Source organism: Chaetodon trifascialis, chromosome 22 (genome assembly GCF_039877785.1).
Source record: "Chaetodon trifascialis isolate fChaTrf1 chromosome 22, fChaTrf1.hap1, whole genome shotgun sequence".
In the NCBI taxonomy this organism is placed as follows: domain Eukaryota; kingdom Metazoa; phylum Chordata; class Actinopteri; order Chaetodontiformes; family Chaetodontidae; genus Chaetodon; species Chaetodon trifascialis.
The window spans coordinates 18,236,974-18,249,641 of NC_092077.1; the positions used below are offsets into that span (position 1 = coordinate 18,236,974).

Consider the following 12,668-nt stretch of genomic DNA (forward strand, 5'->3'; position numbering starts at 1 on the left):
CACAATCTTAGAGAGCGTGTGGTGCAGTGGAGTTTTTGACTGTTACAGAAAAGACAAAACACGAATGCATGAGCTCGTGTTAGCAGCTGTACATCAGATTAAATAACTACATGTTGACGATAAGAAGGGCAGCACATCGTAAAAGCTCTTTTTCTACAGGCACATTCATCAGATCACATGTGGCTGCAGTCAGTAAGGCATGAAGCTTTATCACCTCCTCTCACACAAACTGCTTAAAATAGCAGATATATTTACACCCAAATGTTCCACACAATGTTCCTGTGGTTTATTAAAAAAAGTCATGATAAGTTTGATAAAACTTGACTGAATCAACAGCTCTAACTCTTAATAAAACTCCAGGCTCAGGTCGACAAACTGATGCATCAGTAAGCGTTTTCTGTATCGTTCTCCTTTCCAACCACCAGACCTCGGCTCGCTCGCTTTCCCTCCCCCTCACTCATCCTCCGGTGCACTCCTCCTCTTCTTCTTGAACCTCTGCCTCCCACCTTTTTCCTCTCAGACTCACCCACAGAGGAGTCCTTGAAGCTCTTCACCGAGCCGCTCCAGGATAATGACCCGATGGCAGCACTAAGGTGCAGCGGGACGCTAAACTGCAGCTTTGCTACGAGTGCGATCCGTAAAGAAAACGTGGATTCCTGCAGACTCTCACTCCAAGCAAACCTCCGTTTTCACACTGGAATCAGCTTTTTTTACACAACCACTCAGCATTTCATATTCAGTCTGTGATTTCCTACATTACCCAGAGTGACTCGAACAGCCCACAGAGAGCGAGAGAGGGGGCACGAGCTTGTTCCATTCAGCTGTGGGTTCAGTATGTAGGAGGAGGGAGCGATAGAAATATTTTTCCAGTCAAGAAAAGAAAAAAAACAACGGACCACATACTCACTAAAAATGTCAACAAATCCTCCACAGAGGTCAGGTATTGACAGTACAACCGAACAGTTGGCTCAATGATTGAGAAGTTGGTGATCAGATTTTAGTTTGTGCTATTTTAGATTCAGTAAATACTCAATAATAAATCTCTATTAGGAATCAGTAAGTATACATCAAATAATGGTGCAACACATCAGAAAACTCAATGTTTTCGCTCAATGTCCCGCCCACAACCCCATCTCATTGGTTATGTGTCACGAGTAACAGCCTATCATCCCTGAAGGCCACTCCATTAGTGAGTCAGTTCCCATAGACCCCCATATTAACATGTCCAAATTTAAAGCAGAAATAAACATGTTTACAGCCTGGTACAAAAATCAGTTTTAGTTAATTTCCTCGTTCGTTACTGTGCATTTTTTATATAAGTCGCTCATTTCAATTATATTAAAGTTATGTACAATTATAACAGATCACAATACAATGCCCTCTGAAAGGTCAAAACCAGAATCGAACACAAAACATCGCTCTGTTTGTTATAGCTATAGCATGAGAGCCGTGAGAGTCAATCAAACTGAGACTCTTTAAAGCGCTGTAGAGTCGAGGGAAGCTGCAGGTTCAGCTGATTATTTGAGCGATCTCACTTCATTGTGCCATTTGATAAAAACATCAATTGAAGCCACTTTAAAAAATAGTGTCCAGGATATAAGTGACTGAGTTGGGTATTTTACAGGTGAAAAATTACTTTTTGTGTTACTCATCTGCCAACATTTATGCTGAAATATGTGATACATGTCCACCACAAAGCACCCTGGTGTGAAACAGGAATCAATCAGTTGGAAATATTGGAAAATTGGAAATGTTTAGACACTGTCAGGCTGCTTTCCCGCGGGAATAAGAAAAATATATATATAAAAGATGGATCCTAAATATCTGCTCTCACTGATGGATCGCTCCTCCGTCAGAGACAAAGACGAGCTTTGATCAGTCACTCCGACTCTGACAAGATATCAGCTCTCTGTCAGTCCTGCTGCGCCGCTCCATCCGTCTCCACCTTTGACTGAAACCGCTGCACCTGAATGTGAAACGTGAACTCCCGTCCGCTCCCGTTCAGGGCTTCCCTTCGCATCAGACGCCTGCTTCCACCTCCGCTGTCGTGACTCCTGAATTCACAAACAACGGCGGGAAAAACATGCAAAGCGGACGTTTGATGTGTAGTTGCCAGGCAACAGTATAATGTAGCAGCTTTTTGGAGTGACTCAATACGAAGTGTCAGAGTTGGGGAAGTGTGTGTGTGTGTGTGTGTGTGTGTGTGTGTGTGTGTGTGTGTGTGTGTGTGTGTGTGTGTGTGTGTGTGTGTGTGTGTGTGTGTGTGTGTGTGTGTGTGTGAGAGAAAGCTATTAAATGAATTCAGCTGCACCCGTACAGAGAGCTGGTGAGGCACGACATATCTGACTACACTCTGAATGTGAGTCACTGCCTTTATGGATTCCTATTGGCCGATGTCGAGTAGGAAACAGCGTGGATGAATCAGCCAATCAGGCCACGTGCTGCATGCATGACTAACGCAGCATTACCTGCAATTATGCTGCTACATGAAACAGCTATCATCGCCACGTAGGGGGTAATTTCTTTTATTTTGCCACCAGGAGCAGCTCCGCCAATAAAACACCTTCCTAATGGCTCCATCAGCTCATGTACAGAGCATTAATGTCGCCGCTGACAGTGTTTTCCATTTCAGTTTGCTTGATAAATCAGAGTTTGTCAAACTCACTTCCCTAATGTAATTTCCTTTTATCACTTTTGCCTCCTGAAGAGATTAGCACGGCTGTCAGCGAGGTGTGAATTCTGATGAATTTCTTTGTGATAATTGAAAATAATTGTTCATTTATCAGCCTTTTCCTCTCTGATGCGAACTCGATCTGGTGCCGGCGCTAAAATGAAACCGGTGCACCGTGTAGTTTCCGATGCGGCTGATTGGAGCATCCTTTCTAATAATTTAGGAAAGTGGTTCGCGACATGGGGTGGGCACCCTCTTAAGATGATTAACAGGGTGGCAAAGAGGAAAAATACATACACATTATTCTGGGCTCCTCTTCTTGTGAAATACTGGATTGTTTTACATCTTTACATTTTCATTTATTCACCTGCACGAAGCTTTTGTCAACATGCAAACGAGGTGCAGCTGAAGCCACTTCTGCAGTGTCTGATCTTTGCTGCATCTGAACTCTGCTCAGATCATTGATATTATTCTGGTACCAAAATGTTTCTGCAGGACAGGAAACGTCTGGTGAAATACAGTAAAACAGTTACTGGAAAACTTGCACAGCGTATTGAAACAACATCCAACATTTGAGAAGTTTCTAATGATGAATGAATGAATGAATGAATGATGAAAATGATTTGGAGACGATCATTCTTCCATTTCTCAAAGGAAGTTATGGAAGAGTCTCCTTCAGGATCCAAAACCAAATCAACTTTTGTGACCTTCTCCCAGAGCTTTCAACTCCTCTTGAGTGGAGAGCATTTGGCCTGAAGACTGCTTTCACTGGTGTCATGGAGCAAAGTACAGCGTCACCTGAAAATGCAAACAAACAAAGCGCCGTGTCTCTTCAGGTAATCTCCTCATACCTGCCCGTAACGGCTCTAACTCGACCCGCTTTCCCTTTTTACCGCTCCGCTCCGCCTCCGCCCGGCCTCCTTTTATGACTCTGTTTATTCAGCAGGGTGTTGCTGTCAAAGCCCGTCTGCTCAGCCGGCCTCCCCTGAATAAATGCAGCTTAGATAAACGTGAGCGCATCTGGCTTTACGTGAAACTTTGACTTGGTTTCGAGTGTGAAGGAGAATGTAGAGGAATGTTTTCTCGTTGATAACCTGTGTGTGAAAAGACGTTTTGAAGGAAAAGAGATAAATCGGCGCTTTTGTTTCTACGCTTCAGTTTCTATTTTTGCTCTCAGTGGCATTTTACTTTGTCTTGTCGTGAAAACAGCGTCTCATTTCATGTGTAATTGTCTGCTTTGTGTGGAATACATTAGTGTCTGTCAAGGCTGTTTTTTTTATTGGACGACAGATTAAGATGAGTCTTGATCTACATCATTCGACATCACTCTTCACATACTGGAGTACAATTAGTTGTTTATCTCTCAAAAACAAATTTTTCCACCTTCATGGATTTGTCACTAATTATCACATATATTACCATTAAAGGAATAATTAAAGTTTATGCTTAAACTGTTGAGCTGTCTATGTTAAGTTTGCAGACACACCACAGTGACTATGACTAATTTATCCAGTACTACAGCTAAATATTTTAGCCATTTGTCCCTCACTTTTAGCTTACTTCATCCATTTATTCCGTGACTTCATGCTAACTTGCTGTCATTTATCCTGCTACTTTTAGCTAAATACATTTAGCTAATACCTTTAGCTTACTATTTCAGCAGTCTATCCCATTATTTTATGCTAACTTTAAACCATTTATGGTGCTAGTTTTAACTAACTGTTTCAGCCATTTATCCTGTTGCTTTTAGCTGTTTGACCCATTTATCCTGCTACTTTAAGCTATGTATTTCAACCATTTGTTCCTTACTTACTTACTTATGCTAATTTTCAGCCGTTTATCCCATTACCTTTAGCTGTTCCAGCTATTTATCTTTTGCTTTTAGCAAACTAGCTCCTGTACTTCAGCCATTTATTTGCTATGAATGTACACTTAATACATTACATGAATTTATTACAACATTGATAAAAGCACAATTTTATACAATGTATGAATTTTCATACATCTTAAATATTCCAGTGCTATAAGCTGTAATCAGCATACTTTAACTGCTTGTTTGTTACTTAATCACACCTCTCTGCTTTCAGTTAGAAGTTAATCAGTTAATTCAGTTGCGATGTGTAAATGATGAAGATAAAAAGCTCTAACAATGTCAGCGTTTGATTGCTTCAGCCGAGCAGCGCAGAGGAGTGTGGTTCCTCTTTCACTGTGACTTTGTGCATCAGCGTGTTTGTTCTGTTAACCACACTGAGGTCTGACTTCCTATATCTCACCATGCATGAGGGAGCACGTTAACCCTTCATCCTCCTCAACACGCTGTGGCTTTGCATGTGGAAACCAGTTCTTCAGAGACGTATTTACACGGTTCTTCTCTTCAGTGTAATTACTGTTTATAAGCCAGGTGTAAATGATCCAGGATGAAGTAGAAAAACAGAGCGTTCTCGCTTGTGTTGTGAGTTGAAGCTATTCCAAGCATTCGGTGCGTGCAGACACTGTAAACAAGATCAAATGTCTGGTGTCGTGGAGCGCTTTTGAAGCGTCAGCTGAAGTTTAAACGCTGGGGGGACTTAATGAGACAATTTAAAAGCATCATCCGTCACGGTCAAGTGGAAAAACACAAAGAATATGACAGCCAAGGTACTACTTGGTAGTACTACATGATATTTGCAGTAACCTGAGGGGACGCAGCACAGATTATTTGTAAAATGAAGCGGTGTGAAGTATCTCATCAGAAGCTCATCGTGAATGGATTATAAAGTGGTTTTATTTAGGTGTGATGGATAAATGTTTTTTTAACTGATACCTGCATGAATCAGACCCTGATGTACAGTAGATGGTTATTTATCTCATGTTTTTAATGATTAGAATTATGACTATTTGTTAATAATGAGCCAACGTCTTCCACACTGAATAATAGTTAATTTATCAGTAACTACAGGAACTTATTAGTGTACTTTTTAAGTATTTCCACTTTGAGTGCTTTCACTTTCTGCTCCTTCCGACATTCAGCCTGCTCCTTTTTTACTTCATTATACGCAGTATATCTAACAGGTAACCACATGAAATGCTGGTTACATGTTGAAACCTCAGTAATAATATTTCATTTCTTCCTTTTGATACTCTGACTGAAATGTACTGATGATACTTTCAGATCAAAAAGGATCAGAGTACTTCTTCTTCTCAGGGTTTTGCTTCAGTGATCCTCCTGTTGTGAGCGACATTTCTGCGAGCAGAACACGTTATGTTGCAGTACAAGTACTCGGTGTGTGGTACTCGTAGCAGCAGCGGGACAAACGCTCATAATAAACAGATAAAAATCAATAGAAATTTATTTTCTTACTTATCAAAAATATCTGCAACACATTTGCATAGATGGACACAAAATAGCTTAAATGATTGTTTGGTGTGATTGTGAGCACAGCTGGGTTTTTTCAGGGTTATTATCAATCTTCTGTTTCTCTGGAAACACAAAGTGAAGTGTGAATCGAAATCAAAGCAGATCCTGGTTTCTGTTTTTAGGGTTCGTTTCAGTAGAAAAGGAGTTCATGCTGACGTTATTTCATAACTGCTCAGCTCTTTTCTCTCCTTATAAATTAGGATTACAATAAATATTCCAAATATATTATTACTTGGTGTGTTAAATACTTTTCAAATATATCTTTTCAGAACCAATCATGTCACAGAGAAAAGGAGGGGAGAGCTCTTTACGGTCGATAATTCATTTTAAATTAACTGCTATAATGCTCCTCTTATCACAAATAAAATGGAAATGAAAAGCAAGAAATAAACACAAATGTCTTCACAGACGAGTCCTCAGCTTCTCAAAATAACTTTCACAGATCAGTAAAGCACAGGATCGACCCCGAGCTCCGAGTCGACGACGCGGGGAAGTTTTTGTGGCATCACATTTTCACACAGACGGAATCCCAGAAACAAATCCTCAGCTTCTTCTTCTTCTGCTCAGTTTGTCCCCTCCAAACACGACCCCTCCTGCTTCCAAGGAAATCCACAAAAACTCCACCAAAGAATCCCACCAGGAGGCGCCTAATCCAACATTTCCCGGTCGTGCACGACCACGTCTCCTCCCGCTGTGCGAGCGTTCGGCTGCTGCTCCTGGATCAGTTGGCGTACTGTCTGTAAAAGGCGACCTTGACGCGCTCTATCTGGTGACACAGTTTGATGGCGGGGCCGAGCTTCAGGTCCATGCACTCCTGTACGGTGGGCAGGGTGAGCAGCAGCAGCGCCTGACCGTCGATGTCCTGCACAGGAAGACAGACAGACGGACGTTCAAACAGGGTGAAGAGTCCGCCATGTTTCTACAGTAGCCCAGAGTGGACAAACCAAACACTGGCTCTGGCTATGCAGCCACTGTAGGTGTGCTTGAAAGGGGAGTGTGAGGTGAGGGGTAGAAAGTGATGTGAACTAAGGGTTAAAATGCTAATTAGCCTGTAATAAGTTTAAAAAAAGTGTGATCTAAATGTCCATTAAATCCAATTTTTATTATAAAAGCCCTTTTTTTGTTTTGAACAAGCCAGAAAATACTAAATCCAAGCCACCAGGGAGGAGAGAGGGTCTGATCAGCCGGCTGATCGGCATGTGATCAGCCTCACTGGACGTCACGAGCCGAAGAAATATCTTATCAAACACTCCTGATGTCTGAGCTGCAGTAAGACGCAAACACTGGCTCAGAGTCGCAGGTAGAAAACAGAGTAAATGCACCTCTTTCTTCCTTCTGATCGGTTGTGCGTTCGTGTGCAATCGTTTGAGTTAAAGACGCTGAAAATACAAACGGCTTGTCTGCTCTTCAAAGGACGTTTGAGGGTTAAGATTAGAATCAGGTTCAGGTGAGGAGGAGGCTTCGGCTTACGACGGTAAGGAATGTGTTATGTCAGGGTGTCCTCGTGTGTGTGTGTGTGTGTGTGTGTGTGTGTGTGTGTGTGTGTGTGTGTGTGTGTGTGTGTGTGTGTGTGTGTGTGTGTGTGTACCTGCTCCTGGAAGATGTTGGCCAGGGATGCACAGTCAGTAGAGTTAATAAACTGAACCACCTCGTCTACGCTCCACTCCAGAGGATTTCTGTCCAAGACCAGCTGACCGTCCTCCTCCACCTGACGCACACACACACACACACACACAAAGAAAACACACAGTAAATTACAGATTTTCTTGTTAATCCTTCAGTTAATTCATTCTGATTGTTTGTCGAACAGGCTGTGTGTTCGTGATATCACCATGTGTGTTTACTTCAGAGAGTGGAGACACTCTGCGACCACAGACGTGCACAGAAACACAGTCAAAGTGGTCAAATGTGTCCGTCTAACCTGCCTCAGGCTGTTTTGAGGAGATGCTAATGCTAACACGCTGAAAACGTTTCAGGGAATCCTTCATTTCTACTTCACACATGAAGTAAAACACCTTTGTGTGTTTTTGGTGCAGTATGAAAAGGGTTGAGATGTGTTGTTGGGGCAGATGTCAGTCCTCATCAGTCCACGTGTCTTATTCGTGTTCTGAGTGGGTCTTATTGTCATTGGCGGTTAATCTCGTCAGCTCGTTACTAACCACCGTGAGGGCTGAGCCTCCATCGGTGTGTCGTCTCTCTGTCTGCACCTGCATGTCTTGTCCTTTGGACGGCTGATACTTGTTGTTCTGGTTGTAGGCCGACAGCGAGCGGGTCGACCTCCTGCGGCGCTCGGGGGCCTCCTGGCTGGCCGCGGCGTTGCCGGCGCTGAAGGCCCTGCGCAGCGTGGCGGCCCGGCGGGGGCGGCTGCTGGTCGCCTCCACGGAGGACGCGTCGGTGTGGTCCTCGCGCGGCTCCGAGCTGGTGCCCTCGCTGCCCGACTGCATCGCCATCTCCTCATCCTCCTCGCCCTCGTCGCTGTCCTGAGGGAGGAAGGCTCAGAGTCAGAGAGGTGAGGCGCACCTGTCCATTCATGATCACTCCACAGCTCAACGACAACTCAAGCTCATATCTGAGCTGTCGTTCCTAAATATTTATAACTCTTCTTGTTCAAATCTGATGAAAACTGAACTGAAATGAGTGATTTGATTATGGAGGACTGGAGGGTTTGGATTTGTTAGGCTAATTTTAAACTCACTCTGAAGCTGAAATGATTAATTGATCAGTTAACTGACAGAAAATTCACCGTTTGAAACACTTGAAGTCACAAAAAGTCAACATCATCGAGTTTCAGAGAGGAATTCTTGCTTTTTATGTTAAAATATGAAACAAAAGGGCTGCAGGTAACAGATATTTTCATTATCAATTAATCTAATGATTTTCCTGATTGATTGTCGGGTTGATAAAATGCTAGAAAATGTCCAAACTGCCATCGTCCACCCAGGTGACGTCTTTAAATGTGTTGTTTTGTCCGATCAATGTTCAGTTTGCAGCCACATAAAACAGGAAATCCTCTCATTGCAGCAGCAGGAAGAAGCTAACTTTGGGAAATTCTGCTTTAAAAATGACTCAAATGATTAATTGATCTTCAAAAATGTTTGAATCTGCCCATCAGCTCATCAGTTAATCGGCTCTTTTTAGAGACCCAACAATCAATCAATCAGTCAACTGAGTCAGAACTGGCCCTCCTCCTCCTCACTTCATAAGTCTGTTGGGGACAAAAACCAGCTGCCAACCAGTCTGACCAGTCAATGCTCCACATTTCAGTGGTTCAGATCAGACGTGAGGGCTTTAATCAGACGAGATGTAAATTACCCGTCAGCTAAATTAAAACTCCCGTCTGAGCTCGTTTCCTGCCTCCGTCGTACCTAGAGACGTTTATATTTAAATGCTGCATCGTGACTCAGACGGCGAGGAAGAGGAGCGCGATCTGACCTGCGGCGAGCCGGCGGGAGTGAAGTCCACGGCGGACGAGCGTCTCTTCTTCTGCACAAAGATAGCTTTCCTCCTCTTCCTGCGGCGCGTGGGCTTGGCCGGCTCTCCCTCCGCCGGCTCCTCTCCTCCCGTCGGCTTGGACAGCTTCCTCTTCTTCCCATAGTAATAGGCTGCGGACGCACAGCAGATGTCGAAAACAATGCACCCAAAACAAATCTTAGCTACTCATCAGAGGCAATTATACGCTCTGCAGCGTCACAGGCTTTGATTTGGGTCCCCTTCATAGCTGTGGTGCAGGAAGTGATGCGTTTAATTACAGACACTCACTGTATTTGGTTTTCGTCTGGAGGGAGCAGTTCTCCGGGCACTTGTCGGCGACGAGGACGGGGCTGAAGAGGTTCGGGCAGCACTGCAGCTTCATGCACACCTTACGGCAGAAGTCTGGGATCTGGTCTGCGAGGCGGACGATCCGGATGGTGGAGCGATAGGTTTTCCCTTTATATCTGCCAGGAGGAGGAGGAGGGAGGAGGAGGAGGGATGTTGTGACACTCTCAACCAGTGATTACGCTTTTATTTATGAGAGCAGTGCATAATCAAGCTATCTGTGACTCATCAAAGCAGCGTGCAGTGAAGGACGGCTGCAGAGACGATGAGGGTCAGCTCTGCTACCATCCCATGACGAAGGTCGGGGAAGGTGAGGACAGATCTGACCTGCAGTCTGATGGGGCTGATCTGAAGTCAGCTGCGATTCTCTCTTTGAATCAGTCTTTGCTCTTAAAAGGGGACGCTTGTGTTGATTTTGGAGAAACACTTCAAATAAACGCCTGAACAGGACAGTTAGAGCGCATTAAAAGCTGCTGATGTCTGCGAGTTGGTAGACAGATAAATTACAGGTCAGCACACTCGAGGGGAGGCTCACAATAATTCAAGTCTGTCTTAAAATAGTAGCCAGGTATGAGCACTGAAACAGGTTTGACTTGCTGTGCTCTCCTCACGTGCTTTCAGTTTATCTGAGATTAATGTGAGGCTTCAGCAGCCTGGGTTTGTCAGATCAGGTGGATGTTTTCCAAAGAGACCGTCTTTTTAGCATGAAATGGCACGAGAGTGACATCAGAGCTGCTGCCAGTATAATCACATCCCAGTAATCCCAGTAACAGAACTGGACTTTATCTGACTGGCTCTGTTACCAGGACCTGTGGTGAAAAACGTCATGTCACGTCACAATATTTAAAAGCTGCTGCAAACAGATGAGGCTGAAATTCCTGAGAAAAAGCCCCTCTGTTAGAAAAAAGGACCCCTGTCAGCGCACGCCGATCTCATTATGGTGATACTGAAGTTTTTGTCGTTGGTTAATCGGGCGGAATCGAGCGGTGAGCCCTCGACATGCCGTCAGAGGTGACTCTGTAAACGCTCCAGTAAATTAAGAGTAACCCCTTTGTCGAGTTGTCAAAACATTCACGCATGAATGTGATCGCTGTGCTCCGCAGCCCGACGCAGGTGACTCACTGGAAACCCGCGACTGGCCGATTCTTTCTGGCTGCAGCCAGAAAAATGGGTCAGTTTTTGATTAGGAAACACAGAGCGTGCAGCCCGAAGCTGTGGAATAATTTGGCTCAGTGCAGCCGGCAGTGGAGGAAAATGCAGACCTCACACAAACTGCTGCAGCAAGAAAAAATGAAACATTCAATGGACTGAAGGGACGGAGGGAGGAAGAAACAACAGCCTGCTCTGCGAGCTGCAGTTTAACAGCAGGGACGATGTCGGATTCATCGTGAAATGACCCCTGAAAATGACCACAACCGCTGTCCTCACTTGGCTTTGAGGGTCTCCTCCTGGCAGTCCCAGCTCGGATCCTCCAGCTCCTGCAGCTCCTTCAGGACTCGCCCGGGCTTGTAGGCGGCGTTGATCAGCATGCTCAGCAGCTGGAGGCCAAAGCGAGAGTTCACATGTAAAGAAAAAACAAACTGATAAAATCCTCCAGAAGAGTCAGAGTTACTGCACGAAACTGCCAAGGCAAACCACGCTGGTGTGTGCCGGCCCGGCTGCGAGCGCACGCTCACGTGCACGCGGCGCCGTCTCTGGAGAAATTAAGAGGCTGTTTTGCTAAGCGGTCGTGGCCGTGTGTGTGTGCGTGTGTGTGTGTGTGTGTGTAAACACACTTGACTGACAGCTCCTCACATTAAGATGAAGGCACTGCTGGGAAACTGCAGGTGGTTAACAAGACATCGCCGTCTCACCCTCCATCTTTCACCTCCTCCCTCTCTCCATCTCCACCGCCCCTCCTCCGCCTTTGAAAGTGTGCGACTCTTTGATTAAACCTGCCCCCACCCCCCACCCCCCGTGCTCCTGACACCAGCCCACCTCTTTGAGGACCAGCGTGCATTTTCCGGGCCCGACGGCCTGCGGCAGCTCGGCGATGCGTCCCTTGTTGAGGTACGGTCCTGAGAAGCAGCGGTGGTTGACAAAGATCTTGGAGCAGCAGTATCTGCCATTGGCTGAGCCTGAGATGGAGGAGAGAGCACGAAGAGGAGCGTTAGCCAGCACGGACATCTTCACCGCTGAAGAAAAACACGTAATCATGACATCTGACAGTAAAATTAAACAAATCTCTTCAGCTCAAGATTAAATCTCAGCTGTAATGAGTGTTCGTACGGATGTCTGAGAGCCACTGTGATAAAACTGTAAAATAAACACAAATAAATCAATAAAACCATCTAATAAAAGCAGAATCGGCCTTTATTCTAATCATGTGACCTGGGGAAAAAGAGATCAGATTTTTGTTTCCAGTCAGTTGGAAACTTTTGATTATGAATAATCAGTTCCATCAATATCAGCTGGATCAGTTTTAAATTACAGGTCGCACTTCATATTAAAGTGCACATATTCACCATTAACTAGCTGCTTATTAGCATGCACGTTAGTCACATATTGTCTGGCTATCAGTCATTATAAAGCACTTATTAATGTCTTAATCTAAAGATCATTATTAAGGGAAAACTCTTAGTTAACGGCCTTGTAGTTGTAGCATATTTTCCTGCATAATAAAGTATTAATAAGTGCTTCATAATGACTAATAAAGAGCCAATGTGCAACTAATATGCAGGCTAATACGCAGCTAGTTAATCATGAATATGTCTACCTTCATATAAAGTGATAAAAAACATGTTT

General features: G+C 44.4%; 1 protein-coding gene across 6 annotated transcripts in view; it reads right to left on the reverse strand.

Moving 5' to 3' along the window:
• Positions 1-5,974: 5,974 nt before the first annotated feature.
• Positions 5,975-12,668, reverse strand: part of sfmbt2 (Scm like with four mbt domains 2) — a 39,817-nt gene continuing 33,123 nt past the window's right edge. For 4 of the 6 annotated variants that reach the window (XM_070991629.1, XM_070991628.1, XM_070991627.1 and 1 more), the window contains 7 exons: positions 11,862-12,001; positions 11,313-11,422; positions 9,828-10,003; positions 9,501-9,670; positions 8,228-8,548; positions 7,657-7,776; positions 5,975-6,930 (listed from right to left, as the gene is read on the reverse strand). In XM_070991629.1, coding sequence (XP_070847730.1) covers positions 6,790-6,930; positions 7,657-7,776; positions 8,228-8,548; positions 9,501-9,670; positions 9,828-10,003; positions 11,313-11,422; positions 11,862-12,001 — 1,178 coding nt within the window. In that variant the 3' untranslated portion in view covers positions 5,975-6,789. The remainder of the gene's footprint in view (positions 6,931-7,656; positions 7,777-8,227; positions 8,549-9,500; positions 9,671-9,827; positions 10,004-11,312; positions 11,423-11,861; positions 12,002-12,668) is intronic. The other 2 variants (XM_070991631.1, XM_070991630.1) reach the window with 1 other exon arrangement.